The 18,667-nt window shown below is 41.2% G+C and overlaps 1 protein-coding gene across 3 annotated transcripts in view; it reads left to right on the top strand.

Moving 5' to 3' along the window:
* HLTF (helicase like transcription factor) overlaps positions 1-18,667 on the top strand; it is a 57,533-nt gene that overhangs the window by 25,996 nt on the left and 12,870 nt on the right. Inside the window, exons 6-16 of one of the 3 annotated variants that reach the window (XM_038751683.1) lie at positions 2,486-2,560; positions 2,744-2,935; positions 5,656-5,751; positions 8,233-8,308; positions 8,782-8,872; positions 11,562-11,641; positions 11,725-11,769; positions 12,585-12,671; positions 15,899-15,996; positions 17,081-17,224; positions 18,120-18,258. In XM_038751683.1, the coding sequence (XP_038607611.1) occupies positions 2,486-2,560; positions 2,744-2,935; positions 5,656-5,751; positions 8,233-8,308; positions 8,782-8,872; positions 11,562-11,641; positions 11,725-11,769; positions 12,585-12,671; positions 15,899-15,996; positions 17,081-17,224; positions 18,120-18,258 (1,123 nt within the window). Of the gene's footprint in view, positions 1-2,485; positions 2,561-2,743; positions 2,936-5,655; positions 5,752-8,232; positions 8,309-8,778; positions 8,873-11,561; positions 11,642-11,724; positions 11,770-12,584; positions 12,672-15,898; positions 15,997-17,080; positions 17,225-18,119; positions 18,259-18,667 lie in introns of all 3 variants that reach the window. The other 2 variants (XM_038751769.1, XM_038751606.1) reach the window with 2 other exon arrangements.

Here is an 18,667-nt window from a genome sequence, read left to right as displayed (position 1 = left end):
GCCCCCTGTGGGACAACCTGAATGCCATCATTGTTAATTACCTCATCAGGTCCCATGCCCACAAGCCCTATTAGTTTTTCCAAACTTTTGATTCCTTCTTGAAGTCCCCAGTACTTCCCCTCCACCTAGCCCATGACAACCTTGCCAACTACTTTGTTGGCAAAGTTAATGCTCTCAAGAGAGAACTTCCCAAAGACTATCACCTCCTCCTCATCCTGGCACTCCCCTTCTCCGGTTTCTGAAGAGAAGGACACCTGCCTATTCTCTCAGACATCAATACTCAGAATACTATTTTCTATTCTCTCGATCTGCACCATTGACCCTATTTCCTCACCTTTTAAAAAGCACTTTCTCCCACTCTTTTCCCCTCCCTCATTGTTGTCTTCAACCCCCCTACTCTGCTGCCTCCTTCTCTTTGGCCTTTGAACATCTAGATCTCAACCAATCTTGAAAAGCCCTTCTTGATCCCACAACCTCTCCAAATATTGCAACTTTCCCCTCAGTCTGAGTCTTAGGATGAGTCTTTACACTCACTGCTTTCACTTCCTCTCCAACAACTCTCTTTTTGAGCTGCCACAATTAGGATTTTTACCCCTTCACTGTATTGAGACTGCATTTTCTAAGGTCGCCAATGGTATCCTCATAACCAAATTCAATGAGCTTTACTGTGCCCTAATCTTCTTTGGTTGGGAGACTGTGTTTGTCATTGTGGACCGCTCCCTCTTCCTTGAGACACATTTAGGCCTCGGTTTTGCTTACACCATATTAACCTGGTTCTCCATCTACCTCTCTTCTACTTCTGGCTCCTACTCTGTCTTTTATCCTTTAGCTATTGATGTCTGAGTCCCCAGCTCTTTCTCTCCATTCACTGTCTCAAGAAGCTCATCCGTGTACGTGGCTTCAGCTATTATCTCATGTAGACAATTCCCAAATCGACTTCTCTGGTCCTTGGCTCTTAGCTAATACACAAACTCACATCTTCTTTTGCCTTCATGGCCTCTCTAATTGTTTATCCCCTTGGTACTTTTGTGTGAAAGTACCCCTTCTAGACTGTGAGCCCATTGTTGGGTAGGGACCATGTCTATATGTTGCCAATTTGTACTTCCCAAGCTCTTGGTACAGTGCTCTGCACACAGTAAGCACTCAAATACGATTGAATGAATGAATAAAACCAAACACCTCCTCTTCCCTCCTAAATCTACTCCTCCTCGTAACTTTTCCATTTCAGTCAGTAACACCACCACCCTCCCTGTCCCAGAACCCCACAACCTTGGTGTTATCCTGGACTCCTCACTTGTCTTTAAATCCTTTCATTCGATGTACTACCAAAATGGCCCCTTCCTGTCCGTCAGAACAGCTACAGTCTGATGTAACCTGTAGTCGTAGTACGGCTACACTGTCTTATCCTCCTCCTCACTGGTCGCCCTTTCTTCAGCCTTTTTCCCTCTCCTATCTCCTCTCCTGCTGCACAGATTGTCCACTGGAAGCATTACTCCAGACCCATTTTTCCAGTCCTTAAAACACTCCACTGGTTCCCTCTGCCTCAAGCCAAAACTCTTCACACTTGGCTCTAAGGGGTTTCACCAACTCCGCATTGTATGTATCTGCTCCCTTCACCCACTACTTCCCAATCCCCTTTTTTCATTCCTCCCGGCCAACCTAGCTGTATCCCTTTCCCTCTCCCTCCCCTCCCATCTCCTCCCGTCAGCTCACACTGTTCCCTTGAACTGGAACTCCCTCCCTTCCCACATCACACAGAATCCAGCTCTCACCACATTCAGAGCCATCCAATAAACCCAGCTTCCCTAACTTGCCTTCCCCAATTTACGCCTAGCATCCCAAGTCATATAAATGCATCAGTCGTCTGTAGCACTTGTGTACCTACGTCTGTGCATCGTGGGCACTTAGTTATATATATTTGCTCAGTTACATGTCCTGTGACTGACTTGGATCACTCTATTTATAATATTTGTCTTCCCCCAGGAGTGTGTTAACTCCCTGTGGGCAGGGAACATATCATTTGCTTGTATTATGTTTCCCAGTCACTTAGTAAGGTGCACTGCACTCAGAGGGTGTGCAGTAAATAGTATTATTACTACTACTCTTCCAATCCCCTGCTTTTCCACCCTTGAAATCCAGATTGCATTGACCCTGCACTAGCTAAAGTGTCCTGGGGTCTAGGCCTACTACAGATGGCTAAGACTTCAGGAGCCTGAAACCTAATACTCTTCTGAAAGTGGTGTTCTCCCAGCAAAAGTGTTTTCTTGGCAAAATCAGGCTAAAAGAGTATTTCCATTACACCGCCTGTGGTTTGAGCCTAAAATTGAGTGGTGTGTTAGGTTGAACTGAAAGTTATTTCTTCGATTATCTTTCCAAAGCAGATCACCATATGTGGCCCAGTGATTTGAACCATGGGGCCAAATATCGTTATTATTTATCTAATAGGAAATTTACTCAGGTCGTCTCTTGTGTTTGACTTTTGTAGCTGAAAACAGAGTTTGACAAACTGTTTGAAGATTTGAAAGAAGATGATAAAACTCGTGAGATGGAGCCTGCTGAGGTATTGAGCACTTAGTAATTGCAGTGGGTAACTGCTTAGACTAGTAAATGTAAAACTCTAACGTTTGAGGATACCATTTTTATCTCCTTGTTTTCTTTGTGTTGTTTACTTTTCGCTTCCTCCTTGCCTTCTGAGAAGGGAAGGGATTGATGGACATCTCATGGCATATTCTTTAACTTACAGGCGATTGGAACACCATTGCTCCCCCATCAGAAGCAGGCATTGGCTTGGATGGTTTCAAGGGAAAACAGCAAGGAGCTGCCACCCTTTTGGGAACAGAGGAATAACTCCTACTACAATACAATTACAAATTTTTCTGAAAAGGAGCCACCAGAAAATGTGCTTGGAGGAATTCTAGCTGATGATATGGGTTTGGTAATTGTATTTTTCTCCCCTGGGGTTTTTCGGTGGTTTATATTTATTGGGTGAGCATGTGGGTGAAAGTTGCTATATAAAAAGGAAAAGAAGTGTATACATCATTAATGTAGCAAAAGAAGGTGTTTGCAGGATGCATTATTAATGCGTACATGTTTACCCAATTTGGGGAAACAGAAAATTTTGTCTTTGCGTGGGTATGAAAAGAAGCTTTTGTCAATCAGAGGTGTTTGCAAGATGCATTATTAATGCGTACATGTTTACCCAATTTGGGGAAACAGAAAATTTTGTCTTTGCCTGGGTATGAAGAGGATTTATGAACTAATACGAGATCCTTCTATTCTACCTTGAAAAATCCTTCTATTCTCCTTTGAAACTTTTCTGGATATTTTTCAGTTAAACTGAAACTCAAGTAGTGATTTTTTAACTACATACCATGCAGATCGGTAATACTGGCAAGTCACTAACCCATCGTCCTCTGTTTTCTTTGGTTCCTCAGAGCGAAAGGCAACGCGTCCTCCTCCTTGATGTTTCTTAAATGTACACATCTTTAAAAACACACAAAAAATCGTTTTCCTCTACTTGTTGTAAATCATCCAGGGCCCTCACCAAGAGCTTTCCCCTTGTTGGGCTGTCCCAGCTATGTAGCCCCGTAGCTCACGCCCCTAGTTTCAAGGTGTCTGAGGGTCTAGTTCTTCCCTCAACCTGGTTCTTCTACTTCCATCCCAGTTTCTCTCTCCGACTGGTTCCGCTTCATCTTCAGGCAGGGGCACCATGACTGACTCTCTTGGCTTCCTCCTCCCTTTCCTAAGCGTGGGGACCAGCGGAACTGATGGTCACAGAGGGTGATGGCACAGAGCTCGTGACTGTTGATGATCTCCAAGGTTATGTCAGGTCCAACCAAACTGAACACTGTACAAATGATTTTCACAAGATTAAGGACCTTCCTAAATCATAATAGTATTTACTAAGGCCGTAAGCTGTGTGCAGAGCACTGTAGTTTTTGAGTGTCTTTCCTTATCACTTTGTCTTCAATCAGTCAGTCAATGAGTAGTATTGACTGGGCACCTACTGTGTGCAGAGCGCTTCTGGTATGTTTGGTTCTGTTCTCTGTCTCCCCCTTTTAGACTGTGAGCCCACTGTTGGGTAGGGACTGTCTCTATGTGATGCCAATTTGTACTTCCCAAGCGCTTAGTACAGTGCTCTGCACATAGTAAGCGCTCAATAAATACGATTGATTGATTTGCTGGCCCCTTGGGAAAGGGCAGTGGAATTGGTAGATCTCATTCCAACTCCCAAGGAGTTTATAATCTGGTGGAGGAGACGGGCACTAAAATAAATTATGGGTAATATGAAGAGGGGAATGGGGAATCTATAATAATTATGGTATTTGTTAAGCGCTTACTATGTGCCACGCACTGTGTGAGTTAGTGCTTAAGTAATGAGAAATGTAAGGTAGGTATATGTGCGCCTGAAATTTTGCCCTTCTAGTTAAAATGCCTTACTGCTCTTTTTGTCTTTGTCATCCTTGTGCTCTTAGTTTTTATTTTCATCCTTCCTTATGTGTTTGTCACTCACCCTCTCAAGCCACTCACTTTCTAGACAGGGAATATGTCTGCTAACTCTGCATTGTATTCTCCCAAAGGCTTAGTATAGTGCTCTGCAAAAGTAATGGTTCATAAGCACTTAGTACAGTGCTAAGCGCTTAGTACAGTGCTCTGCACACAGTAAGCGCTCAATAAATACGATTGATTCTCAGTGGAAAGAACATGGGCTTTGGAGTCAGAGGTCATGGGTTCAAACCCCAGCTCTGCCAATTGTCAGCTATGTGACTTTGGGTAAGTCACTTAACTTCTCTGTGCCTCAGTTACCTCATCTGTAAAGTGGGGATTAAGACTGAGCCCCCGGTGGGACAACCTGATCACCTTGTAACCTCCCCAGCGCTTAGAACAGTGCTTTGCACATAGTAAGCGCATAATAAATGGCATCATTATTATTGTTAGTAAGTACCATTGATTGATATTGATACTTTAGAATGAAATGCTTTTGATTTCCAATCTTTTTTTTTTGGCCAGTCATAAAACTAATGAAGGAAAAATATTGGTAAACTTTTTTTTTTTTTACCCCTTTTATTTGTCCTCATGCATGGCTAAGGTTTCCCTAGGCAAGATATACTTTTAAGTATTTGCTGTCTCAAATAAATTTATTGTGGGGAGTGTCTTAGCAATAGAAAATTAGAACCTTAATGGCCTCTAACGTAATTTGTAATTGCAGGGAAGTAGGAATTGTATACATCACCTATATAATAATAAATAAGAACCAAAAATAATTTGAAGCCCGAAGTCTAGTGTCTGAAAATAGAAATAGCCTAATTAAAATGATTGTTTTTAGATTAATGTGGAGTCTTTCTCTGAGATTCATAGAAAACTGATCCAAAATTTAGGCAAGGACTGCAGAGATTAGCTTGGTTTGAATGCACGTTTTATGTAACATGTTCAATTTGCCTGCAAAATCTTAGTCTCGTGGGACTGGTAGAGCCCTAAGTGATCACTGAGCCGATCCATCCTCATCTTTCCTGGCAGGACTGACTACTCCCTAACCATTCCCAATAGAGACTAGCCCACTTTATTATGAATCCTAGATCTCTAGAGCAGAGCCTACGTTCTCCACTGTAATATATTTTCGGTTTCTACTTGTATAAACTCTTTTTATTTTTTCAGGGCAAGACCCTTGCAGCTATTGCAGTGATTCTTACTAACTTCTATGATGGCAAACCTCTTCCTGTTGAGAAAATTGAAACTGATCAGTTGCAAAAGGTAGGTTGTTTAGCAATGGAGACAATTGTAATTTAAACTTGATAGTGTCGGTCTTCCATTCATATACATTTCATTCATTCAATCAATCGCATTGAGTGCTTACTGCATGCAAAGCCCTGTACTAAGCGCTTGAGTGAGTACAATACACTTCCTATTTTAAGTCTCCAGGAGACATAAAAGATTGAAAGAGGAGACCGGAATCTGTTTTGTCAGTGGTAATGTCTGATTAGGCTAAAAAGAGTACCTTATAACAAATCTTTCTCTTTTTTGGGTGAATAACATGCAGTTCTAAAAATCCTTTGAGTAAGATAAGTTTGCCAGTAATGAGGTATCAAAAAGAATGCATTTCTACCCATATTTTTGTGGGTTATGATAACTTGGGTGTCTTGTGCAATCGACTGTGAGCCGTCTTCTAGACTGTGAGCCCGATGCTGGGTAGGGATTGTCTCTATCTGTGCCCGAATTATACTTTCCAATCAATCAATCAATCAATCATATTTATTGAGCGCTTACTATGTGCAGAGCACTGTACTAAGCACTTGGGAAGTACAAATTGGCAACATACAGAGACAGTCCCTACCCAACATTGGGCTCACAGTCTAAAAGGGGGAGACAGAGAAAAAAAAAACCAAACATACTAACAAAATAAAATAAATAGAATAGATATGTACAAGTAAAATAAATAAATAAATAAAGAGTAACAAATATGTACAAACATATACATATATACAGGTGCTGTGGGGAAGGGAAGGAGGTAAGATGGGGGGGATGGAGAGTGGGACGAGGGGGAGAGGAAGGAAGGGGCTCAGTCTGGGAAGGCCTCCTGGAGGAGGTGAGCACTTAGTACAGGCACTTAGTACAGTGCTCTGCACACAGTAAGCGCTCAGTAAATACGATTGAATGAGTGAATTGAACACCAGAATTCTTATGAGGCACCGTGGCCTAGAGAAAAGAGCACAGGATTGGGAGTCATGAAACCCGCCTTTCCCTGCTGTTCGACCTTGGGCAAGTCACTTCATGCCTCTGTTCCCTAATAGGTAAATTGGAGATAAAATAGCCCTTCTCCCTCCTTCTTAAACTATAAGCTCTTTGTAGATCAGGGACTGTGTATGGCCTGATTATCTTGTATCAGTTGGGTAATATTTATTGAGCATTTACTCTCTGCAGAGTCCTGTACTAAGTGCTTGGGAGAGTACAGCAGACTTCAAGGAAAAACTCTAATGGACTTCAGCTATCAAATAATTCCTAGAGAAGCAGCGTGGCGTAGCGGAAAGAGCACAGGCTTGGGAGTCAGAGTTTGCAGGTTCTAATTCCGGCTCTGCCAGCCATCAGCCGTGTGACTTTGGGCAAGTCACCTAACTTCTCTGTGCCTCAGTTACCTCATCTCTAAAATGGGGATTAACAGCAACTATAACAATGATGGCATTTGTTAAGCGCTTACTATTTGCCAAGCACTGTTCTAAGCACTGGGGTTGATACAAGGTAATGAGGTTGTCCCACATGGGGCTCACAGTCTTAATCCCCATTTAACAGATTAAGACTCTGAGCCCCACATGGGACAACCTCATTACCTTGTATCAACCCCAGTGCTTAGAACAGTGCTTGGCACATAGTAAGTGCTTAACATATACCACCACCATTATTATTATTATTATTATTATTATTATTACATAAGCAAATGCATCAAAGGAAAACTACCAACAGGGTGTACATCCCTAATCGGATGATACATTACGCCTGTATACTTGCGAAAGCTAGTATTTTGCACAATAATCATTAATAAACATAATAGCCCCACTCGTAACAGATTAATTTTCAAAAGGCAGCGTCGTATTAAGTTTACACTATTAGACTATTTCAAGTGTTCATATGTTGTATAAAAGCTTACAGTTTTGAAGGAGCAGAAAAGGTAATAGGCTTAAACAGTATGAAGTGGTTAACAGAATGACTGCTGGAATCATAAGGCTAGAAGGGGCTTTATTTTCCCTTAATGTTACCTTTATATTTCTGTATTTCTTTCATGCTACTAGATGCCATGCTTACTAGATGCCAAGCACTGTTCTAAGCGCTGGGTAGATACAGGTTAGTAAGGCTGGATACAGTCCCTGTCCCACATGGGGATCACAGTCTAAGTAGTAGGGAGAACAGGTATTAAATCTCCATTTTGCTGTTGAAAACTGAGGCACGGAGAAGTCAAATGACTTGCCCAAGGACACACAGCAGGCAGATTGTGGAGCTGGAATTAGAATCTAAGGCCTCTGGCTCCCAGGCCCACTAGGCTATGCTGCTTTTTTAAAAGGGAAAACGTTAATTTATGTTTTCCTCTTCCCATTACCTTTAATCTTTTATTTTTTCCCCATTTTTATTGGTGGATAGGAAAAGAGGAATCTAGACAGATTTTGTAGAAGCTTAATTTGTCCATAATCTGAAGTAGACTGCATTTTAAAATTCTTAACCCAACACCATTTTCTTTTCCTTCAGGAATGTAATGATGCCAGCAATTCTGGAAAACCAGGTGACAGTGTTTCCTGTGAAAAATTAGATGAACACTGCAAAGGTAAAAATGCAATTCTGATTTGACAAATATCTTCTTGAGTTTTACACACTAAGCCATCTCTCTAGTTATCAGAGCAGCAAAGCCTATTTTCTCAGTAGCTTGTTTTTGGGGTGTAGCGTGTAGAATTCTAAGAAATGTCCTCCCGTAATCCTCTTCATATTGTCTAAACCTAATTTATTCTGCCCAGAGAGGGGATTTGGCTATAGGACGGAAGGATGCCAAAGTGCCCACCTGCAATTTAAGTGACAAGGGAGAGAAGTAGTTTCTCCACCAGTGTGTAGCTTGGCAGTCTTGGCCACAGAGCCATGATTTGGGAACTCGCGGGTACGGTGTGCTGGGTGAACAGTCTCCTCAAAACTTCCACTGGTGTAGGACATTTTCTTCTCGCAAGTTCTGAACAGTGGGGCTGGTGGTAGCCGGCTGATTATTTCCAAAGAATTGGAAAAACAACTCTTGTCTGTCTTTACCAGAAGAGGCCAGTCAGAGCGGAGAGCCCAGTGTTTCAGATGGCAAGGGGAAAAATAAGCTGCTCGGTGCGGAATTCTCCAGTTCCCGCCCTAAAAGGTAAACATTGGAGGAACTTGTTTTGGGGGAAGTAGAGTGACCTAGTGAACAGGGGTTTTGCCTTGATTTCCATCTGTGGAGAATGAAGATAGTAATGTTGATGTGTTATAAAAGCAAGTGGTGCTGCGGATTAACTAGTACCTCTAAAGCATTTTGAAAATCCAAGTTGCTTTAAAAATAGTACTGTTTATTTGTTGCCTGTTTCATAACCTTGTGTGAGGGTGGCAGTAAGGTGACAGAAAGGATCTCCCCCTCTTTCCCCACCACACACACTGCTTCCCCAAACTTGTTTTAGGCGAATATAAATAGTGATGAAGTAATGGACAGATGATCAATTTCAAAGCAGTATAAACAGGAGGACCTGGTTTGGATAGTCTGTCACATCTGGGACAAAAAATTGCTATATATTTTGAAATGGACAGAAATTGGCGAGGGGAAGAAGAAAGATAAAATTCAGGAAGCTTAGTGTTTGGTACATGAACAAACTTATCTGTAGGCTAAAATCTCTAAGTTGTCAGGTGAATGTTGGTGTCTTTCTTGCGTGCCACTTTGTGGAGATGGTCCTTTTCTTTATTTGCCCTCCTTGCCTCTTCAGGAACTGTTTGAATCTTTTGACTATGGATCAAGGCCTAATTACAGCTGTTCAGATAAACTTAGAGTGCAGTTTACAAAATGTGCAGAGTGTTATTAGGAAAATATCAAGCATCATTGACTTAGAAATATTCTTGACACTGTACAAAATATAAAATCAGGCATGGAAGTTGCCTGGCTCAGTATAACTGAAATAATGTATTGTCAAAGAGAGATTCACTCAGGTGATAAGAAAGGAACAAGCAGGTTTCTATAAATGTTGAAGAAGTGGAATTGGAAAACTATGGATATTGGGCAAGGAGAAGAATGAGGATGTTACCATGACACTGGGCTCTAAGTTCTGGGGAAATAGTAGTGTTTCCAACAGAAGGGAGAGCATAGGAACAAGCACAACAACAATTTGGAGCACTACACGAAAGTGTGATATGTAAATAGGAAAATCAAGTGGATCAACAAATCAGTAATAGCAAAATAAATGCACAAGTGCATGAGAATGCTAAGGTGACCTAGGGGATGCATGGATGACCAGAAGGTGAAGGGACAAACCAAAGAGAGCCTTCTAGAGGGTAGTGTCTTTTGGGGACAGCTCGAAGGAGGGGAGAGATGTGGTTTAATAACCATTGGGGCGGGGGAGGTGGCATTCTAGATGGAGAGAAAAGTGTGAGTAATGCAAGGAAGCCGCACATGTGGGATTATCCTTGAGCTTCGTGTGGGCATAGGAAAAAGGGAGGGGAGTATATGTTGGAGAGAGAGATAAAAAGGAGAGATGGAGCAAAAAGGTAGTGAATAAAGGGACTCAAAGATAGAAATACACACACACATACAGAGAGACCCCACACCCCCCTTCCTTAGTGTGACTAGACTGAAGCAGTAGGTGAGAATTAGAGTCACTGCCACCATCAGTATTGGCTGTCTGGGAATCCTGGAACAGTAAATTGGCAAAACTGTCAGCATTAAAAAATAATACACCTCTAGCGGGGCAATAATTTTCCAAGGTGATGGGTTCGGCACTGGCTTTTTTATTTGGTTGACATATAAATTTTTTTTTTTTTTGCCTAGTTGTAGTATAGTAGCACTGGTGGCAGGGGCTCCAGCACTTTTTTCACTTTCATTCATTCAATCGTATTTATTGAGCGCTTACTGTGTGCAGAGCACTGTGCTAAGCACTTGGGAAGTACAAGTTGGCAAGTTCTCCGGTAGCATCTGCTTCTCTGGTCCATTCAGCACTCAGAGTATTTCTGTGAATAAATATGGTTAGTTTTGTGGATGTCACCGTAGTTGTGGCTGCTTCCTGGTGTGGGTGGTTAGGGGGGAAACCGTTGATTTGTCCTCCCCCACTATGGAAGTTGGGAGGCAGCTGGAAGAGAAGAAAGGCCGATGGTAGTTTTGCCTTTTTTTAAATTGTCATTTTGGCCACAGGATGCTAGTGGGGCAGGTTGCTGTGCTGGAGCAGGTAGAGTGGGTATGCTAGAGCAGTCCAGCCAGTACCTGGGATCATCTAGCTAGTCAGCACTCAGAAATTCTGTCTCAGATAGCAGTATTTTGCTTGTTCTATATTGAGATGCTCATTGAAATGTGGGGTCAACTTAAAAGCTCTGCCATCCCGCTACGCTGCAACTCTTCCTCCAGCTGTGTACTACCGCTTGTGCATGCTAGTAAATAAAAGTTGTCATTTTGAAAGACTTCTAGTCTTGATTTTGTTTCCCCCGCAACTCATTTTATGAATGGTGTCTTTACCAAAAAAACTACTGAAAGGCAGGGTTGAATTCATTCAACTCAATTCCTTATAGCTCCTTTTCATGCTGGCTTTTAGGTCATCATCAATCGTATTTATTGAGCGCTTACTGTGTGCAGGGCACTGTACCTAAGGTCAGTGCTAGTAGCTTTGATTTATTCTGTTTCGTAGTATAACATTTTCAAAAAGATCAGGACTTTAACCATTTTTCACTTCTGGTGAATTATAAAAATATCAGGGGAAAGGGAGAGAACTTCCTTCCCTAGTAATCCCAGTGGGTTACCTAACAAGAAAATGATTTTAATGTCTCTGTATTTTGACTGTTTTGACCATTTTAAAAATGATTGCATGTACTTGTTTTAGAAGAAAAGCCACAGTCAAGTACGCTGAAAGCAGTGACTCGGAGGAAGCTGAATTAAGTGAACCGCCACGTAAAATAAAAGGTAGTATGAAATAATTTGATTTAGTGTTTTAATTAGATGCTAATTTCTCATTCTGATGATTTTTTGTGCATGGTTTTCTACAGCCAAAGCTGGAAAAGAGCAGGCAGTGACCAAAGGCAAGAATAAAAGTACGTTCTTTCTCATCACTTTTCTTTCTCATGAAATATGAACCTGAAAAATGATCCTTATGACATGTGTTACAGGCACAATGATACCAAGCCCAATTTTGCCCCTCCTTGGATAGAAATAGGAAAGAGGGCGGAAGAGAATAGGTTGAATTTAGTCTACGAAGACTCCTCCTGCTCCCTGTCTCCTTATCCCAAATCTCGGGAGACAAATGCTATAAACCAGTTGCTAGACATACACACACACACCCGCCCCCTGCACTTATGTTTTGGATATATGCTGCTGTCAAGTGTTTCAAGGATACGTTTGAGATGGGAGTGAGCAAATTTTCACCATCAACACTGTTTCTGTCATTCCACTTTCCTTGCAGAGGCTCCCTTCCGTCAGAGAGAGGTGTACTGGGGTGCTGTTGAGGGAGGGGGCACTATGTTAGTTCAAGCTGTTAGGTGAGAATAGAGCACATTAAATAGGTATAAGTGCATTATTGTGACGACAGTACAAACTACTAATTACACTTGAAAAATGGGGATGCCCACTTGTGCTAATCTGGACTCTCAATGCGGAAGTGAAATTTGATTGTAGCTTGGGCCAAATTAACCAGAAAAACAGATCTTTACACATATAGAGAACTGAAGTTTCAATTTTTTGCCCTTCCAGACAGAATTTAAGCATGTCTTTTTTGACTAAGGAATGTAAACTAAGTGATAACTAGCATTGTAGAAGAAAAATTCAAAGATTAACTTGTTCAGGTTTATTCATAACAATTCAAGGACTGTATGAATTTGGATGTGTCTCATCATGGGTTTATTGTCAGCAGGGTCTGCTAGAGTCAAGGAGGATGCAGACTTCGCATTAGCACTTGCACCCGCTGTGCCTTCAGTCAAAAAGAAAACCATGAAAAAGGGTCAGTGAAAAATTGCTAATATTATTCACTCATAGAATTACCTAACTAGAACTGGTAGTGGAGAAAGAAAAGAGAGAGAAAGAAGCCAGGGTGGAGCTTATTTTGTGATGGTGAATACTGGGTTTGACACATATCCCATTCATGTACTCCTTTCCCTGCTGGGAATTAGGAAGGTGCTTTCATTCATTCAGTCATATTGTTTGAGCACTTACTGTGTGCAGAGCACTGTACCAAGTGCTTGGGAGAATATGATATAACAATAAGCTGACCCATTCCCTGCCCATGAACATGAACTAACCCTTGAGAGCAGAGCTTTTTAATGTACTCTCCCAAGTTCCTAAGTACTAATGGGCAAGTGGAAAAACCTTGTCCCTTGTGCTTGTATGTTGCCTTAGCCATGGAACCAGTGCTTGGCACATAGAAAGAGCTTAACAAATGCCATTATTATTATTATTATAAAAGGGGCATAGTTGGTGGGGGCCCAAGGACAGAGCCACCTTGCCCAAGTATAATTCTCCAGGGTGTGGTGTCTGGCTCTCTAGGGCCACCCCAGAAACTTTATACCTTTTGTTTAGCCTGCTTCCAAGTTGATGCACCCTGAAGCAGCCCTGAATTGGGCTGCTCCAGAGAATCTGAGGGGTATAGAAGAAGCTTCTTTTCCCATCTACAGCCAAAGAATCTCAAGGCTAGCTTTCTTGGGTGTGGGAGAGAACAGAACCTTTTAAAACTGAAATTTGAGATATTCTAAGAAACTGAGACAACGTTGAAGCCGCAGTTTGGTCTCATGGTGGTTCACACAGCCACTTCAGTCACCCAGTGGTATTAACTGAGTGCTTACTGTATGCAGAACACTGTACTAACTTATTGGAAGAGGACAGTACAATAAAGTTGGGAGACATGACCCCTGTCTATAAGGAGCATACAATCTAGAGGGGAAATAGGCATTAAAACAAATTACTGATAGGGGAAATGGAAGTGTCTAAGGATATGTACATAAGTGTTATGGGGCTGAGGGGGAGAAGCGAATATCAAGTGTTGAAAGGGTACAGATCTTTAAACAAACTTTAAACAAAAGTGCAAGGGTGACACAAGTGGGAGGGTGAGTAGGGGAAATGAGTGTTTAATCAGGGAGGACTTTTTAGAGGAGATATGATTTTTAGGAGGGCTTTGAGTGTGGGGAAAATGGTAGCCTGTCAGATAAGAAGGGGGAAGGAGTTCCAGGCTAAAGGAAGGATGTGGGCAAGGGGTTGGGGGTGAGATAAATTGTGGTACAGTGAGTAGGCTGTGTGAGAGAAGTGAAGTGTGCAGGCTGGGTAGCGGGAGGAAGAGGTGGTAAGATAGGAGGGGGAGAGCTGATTGAGTGCCTGGTGATGGTACAAAGTTTCTGTTCAATGCAGAGATGGACGGCCTACAATTGACAGTTTTGAAGAATATGGAGATATGGACAAGTTTCTTAGAAAAATAATCTGGGCAGCATAGTGAAGTAGAATTCCTTAGTAAGAACTCTGAAATTGAAAATAAATTTAGCTGTAATCATTTCCTTTACATTGATTACAGTGGAATGACAGGTAACATATTTACCTGGCAATCTAGCCTGGGGCCTGGATGAAGCCTGAATCCCACATCCATATACATATGGGTTATCTGGGGCAGCACCTCCCCGCTACATTTTCAAAAATTTTAAAGTGAGGGGTGGGCTGACCATATGGGCTCTTAACATAGGCATAAAGAAGTTATGAGGGTTAATGAGGAAACTATAGTAAAGTATTTTAGCTTAACGGGAGCGGCAGTAACATGGCAAGTTTTACTGTGGGCAGGGATTAGAATGGGAAAGTGATTAGTCTACTTATTTTTAGAAAAATGATCTCCCACTTACTTTTGAAAAATGCCCTTTAACATAACTGTGTAACCTTTTCTCCTGAGAAGCTCTCTGTACTTATGAATAATACAGATGTTCTCTAGATAAAGGTTTAAAGGTGTGATAGATTAACAGTGCGGTGAATACTAAAGTAGGACGTTCTCCCGAGAACAGAATCGTGGCCTCGAAGATTCATCTTTCAACTCTTCCTCACCACCCCTTATCGTGTAACTCCTGTTCATATCCTGAGTGTGTGTACACACACACACAAACACACACTCACTCACTAATCCAAGCTGTTATTCCAGTGGTGCAAAGAGCAGCTGCATATAACTTGGGGTCCTAAGCAAAATAACACTCAGCTGAGTTCTGAGTTCCCATTGGTTCAAACTATTGACAACTTTTGTTCTACAAAAGTAGAGTATATTAAAGTATAGAGTATATTAAAACCCACATCATCATCATCAATCGTATTTATTGAGCACTTACTATGTGCAGAGCACTGTACTAAGCGCTTGGAAAGTACAAATTGGCAACATATAGAGACAGTCCCTACCCAACAGTGGGCTCACAGTCTAAAAGGGGGAGACAGAGAACAAAACCAAACATCAGTGCCTACATCTCTATCTGCCTCCCACCCATTCTTTGTCTCCCTATTGCCCCTTCTCTAGCTAATTTCCACCTGTATATTGTTTCCCAGTGCTTAGTGTAGTACTTCCCACAGTAAGTGCTTAGTAAATAGTATTATTACTTCTTTGCCTCTCCTCTTCCCCCAACTATGTGCCAGCAGTGGAGTCACAGGAGTCTGGCTTATTTATATCATCGGGTGACTGGAGGCCTGGAGAAAGTGAATTTGTCCCCATTGGGTGTGTTGTTCCTCCTCAAGGTTCACATTTCCTGTCACTTTAGAGGAGATTTTGCTCCATGTTTATGCAAATAGTTCCTCACAGCTGCTGCAGGAGACCCACCAGGACAAGCCTTACTGTTGCCTGACATCCTGTGGACTCAACCGCTGGTTGGGGAAAATGGCTAATTGCCTCTACCCTCTCCTTAAAGCCTTAGCGTGGTCTCCCCAGAGTTAGTGAGCTGGCACCCAGTTTTCGTGCCCAACTCACAGCTTGTAAACTCCTGGAGGACAAAGGCCATGCTTACTAAATCTAATGTACTTTCCCGAGCATTCACTCAATCGTATTTATTGAGCACTTTAATACAGTGTACAGTGCACACTCATTTAAATACTCTCGATTAATTGGCATACCTCTAGCCAACAACTGTAAAATGATCTACTATCTACACCGGTGACTCAAAGCAGAATCTTTAATTTCGTGCCCTGGGAGGACCAACTAATCGACAAGAATTGGTTTTTCAGGAGCAGCTATGGTACAGTGCTCTAAGAAAACAGATGCTGCAGAGAGACCAAGAGCAACCCTGATCATCTGTCCTCTTTCTGTGTTAAGCAACTGGATTGTAAGTCCGGTCACCGTGTTTCCTTTCTGCCAACAGAACATTTTTGGAAGATAAAAGTATAGTTCGGATAGTATCATTGTGTTATGCGTTGGAAAATATACTGCCCATTGAGTTCCAGGAAGAGAATTTAGTAACTTAAATAATCGGTTAAAGGAGCTTGTCTTAGATCAATAATTTATTTAGAAAAAATGAACTTAAAAGGAAAAATGCATTTTTGATGTGATTAGTAAATATTACGTGTATTTGTTGTATTAAAATAAAGGGGATCTTTCAGCTACCTCAAATTCTGTTAATTTCTCCCTCCTCCCAACCAGTTTAATTGGGAACCACAGTTCAGTGGAATACCCTAGCATGCTCTGTGGCTTGTGCTGAAGCACTGCTTGATCAGTGATTTAATGTTTGCTTTAAAAATTAGGCTTCAAAAATATTAGAGTTGGGTTTTGAAAATTTTAGGCCCATTATTTTTGTAAGTGCCAAAAAACTGGGAATAATTTATATTGTTAACCACCTCAGTGCTTCTGTGCGATGCCGTTTATACTCATAACAAGTGGGGTGCAATTTTTTAAATTGACCAAAGAATTAAAATCATTTCTTGTCGCTTGTTTAGAGTCTTTTTGGGAGTTTGTTTGATTGTTTTATAATAAATACCTTTTTCAGTATTTGGAAATGATCTTTGAAAGGACTATATATAAGATTGGCCATCAGAGTCATTCAAAAGAATGTATAGTTACTTCCCAAGTTACATAGCTTTTAGGCTTTAAGTGGGAGAATGAAGTAGAAGATGTCCGACCTTTGAGGATTTCCTTTTTTTAGGCTTTTTCCATACCTGCTTTTTAAAAGAGAGTTTCATAGAAGTTTTTGAGAACCTACCGTCACTTTTTCTCCACAATAAGTTAAGTACTTGGGAAAGGCTCATTCAGTTGTCCATTTATAGGTGGATCAACTCTGGCCAGTAGGGTCTCATTTATTACTGCTTTAGTTGCATTTTTATGTTATGTTAGCTTATGTGCCCAATTTGGGATTTTATAATGTGCAGTTCGGTAATGTACTTACTGATCGTCACTGCTGCTACTTTTTCTTTTAGGACCAGTTTGGACAGCATTTGAAATCAGATGTGCACTTGAATTTTTATGTTTATTATGGACCTGATCGCAGCAAAGACCCCACAGTGCTTTCAAAACAAGATGTGGTATTAACTACATATAATGTTTTGACTTATGATTATGGAGTAAGTAGATGTAAACTTGCCTTAAATCAAAAAATATTATGTTTTTCAAAAAATATAAAGATTTGCCGACATTTTATATATGAAAAGAAAGGGGTGAGAATGGGTTAACATGGCTTTTAACCTAGGCCAAGTTTTACCATAACTTTGTATTTTCCTCTCAGACCTTGAGCTTATGGAGTTAGTAAAACTGAATTCCACATATTCCGTAATTTTTTTGAAATTCCACTGGTCATTTTCAAAGAACGTCCCGGTGTTAAAGAAGATCTTGAGATTCTTCCATTTATAATTTTAATGCTGACTTTTAAAGTTTCCAAATCCTCATGGGAACTTAAGACTCAACTAACTGGCTCAACCAATGAATCCTGTCTTGATATTTTTGAGTAACAGAGGTGTAAAAAATATGTTCTGTACGGTATCAAGCATTGGGAAATTGAGTTTTCCATAGCATAGATGTATAGTTACAGATACTCTGGACAACTAGAAAAATGAAACAAGAATCCCAAATTGTTATCTGTCCTTCACAGGAGACAAACTGATTGCCTATCTAAACCTGCCATTCCAGATGTAAGTTTAAAAATTCCATGACCCCTTTTCACAACACTGTAATAATCCAACTTCAGTGTTTTGGCCAGAATTCCACCTCTTGCTTTAAAGAAATCCCAAGACACAGTCACAAGGGAAGGAGATCTTAGCACATTCCATTATGGTACACGTGGTTTTCTCTTAGACATTAGCCTTCTAGGAAAAGTCTTGTAGAAAATATTGTTTATCTTACTTTGAATTTTTTAATGTATGTTAGGAGCCCTTTTGTGCAGAACAACAAAACCCAAAATCATGGCTTGATTGGCGTGATTGACTAATTTGTAACCCAATTTGAAAACTAATTCTCTTTCAGAGTAGAGGTGACAGTCCATTGCATAAGATAAGGTGGTTGAGAGTAATCCTGGACGAAGGACATACAATACGGAATCCAAATGCTCAACAGACTAAAGCGGCACTAGATTTGGAAGCTGAAAGAAGATGGATTCTTACTGGTGAGTGGTCGCCAGCATTCAGAAATGTTAAAGTAATGGGAATCTCTCCAGGTTGACTATCAAAACTCTCCCAATCAGTCAGTCAGTGGTATTTGATTGAGAACTTAACTATGTGCAGAGCACTGTACTAGGCACTTGGGAGAGAGCACTACAGTCGAGTTGGTGGACACGCTCCCTGCCCGCAAGGAGCTCACTGTTTAAAGGTGAGGGACAGGCATTAAAATGTATTACTGATGATGGAATGGGAGATTATGGGGATATCATCTTAAATGCTATGGGGCCGATGATGGGGTGAGGTGAATTTCAAGTCCTTGAAGGGTACAGATCCAACCAAGTGCATAGGCTACAGAGAATGGAGGGCAAATGGGAGAATTGAGAGTTTGTTCAATAAGTGTGGAAGCTAATATGC

The sequence above is a fragment of the Tachyglossus aculeatus genome, chromosome 1, assembly GCF_015852505.1.
Source record: "Tachyglossus aculeatus isolate mTacAcu1 chromosome 1, mTacAcu1.pri, whole genome shotgun sequence".
In the NCBI taxonomy this organism is placed as follows: domain Eukaryota; kingdom Metazoa; phylum Chordata; class Mammalia; order Monotremata; family Tachyglossidae; genus Tachyglossus; species Tachyglossus aculeatus.
This window is presented reverse-complemented; position numbering and strand designations above follow the sequence as displayed.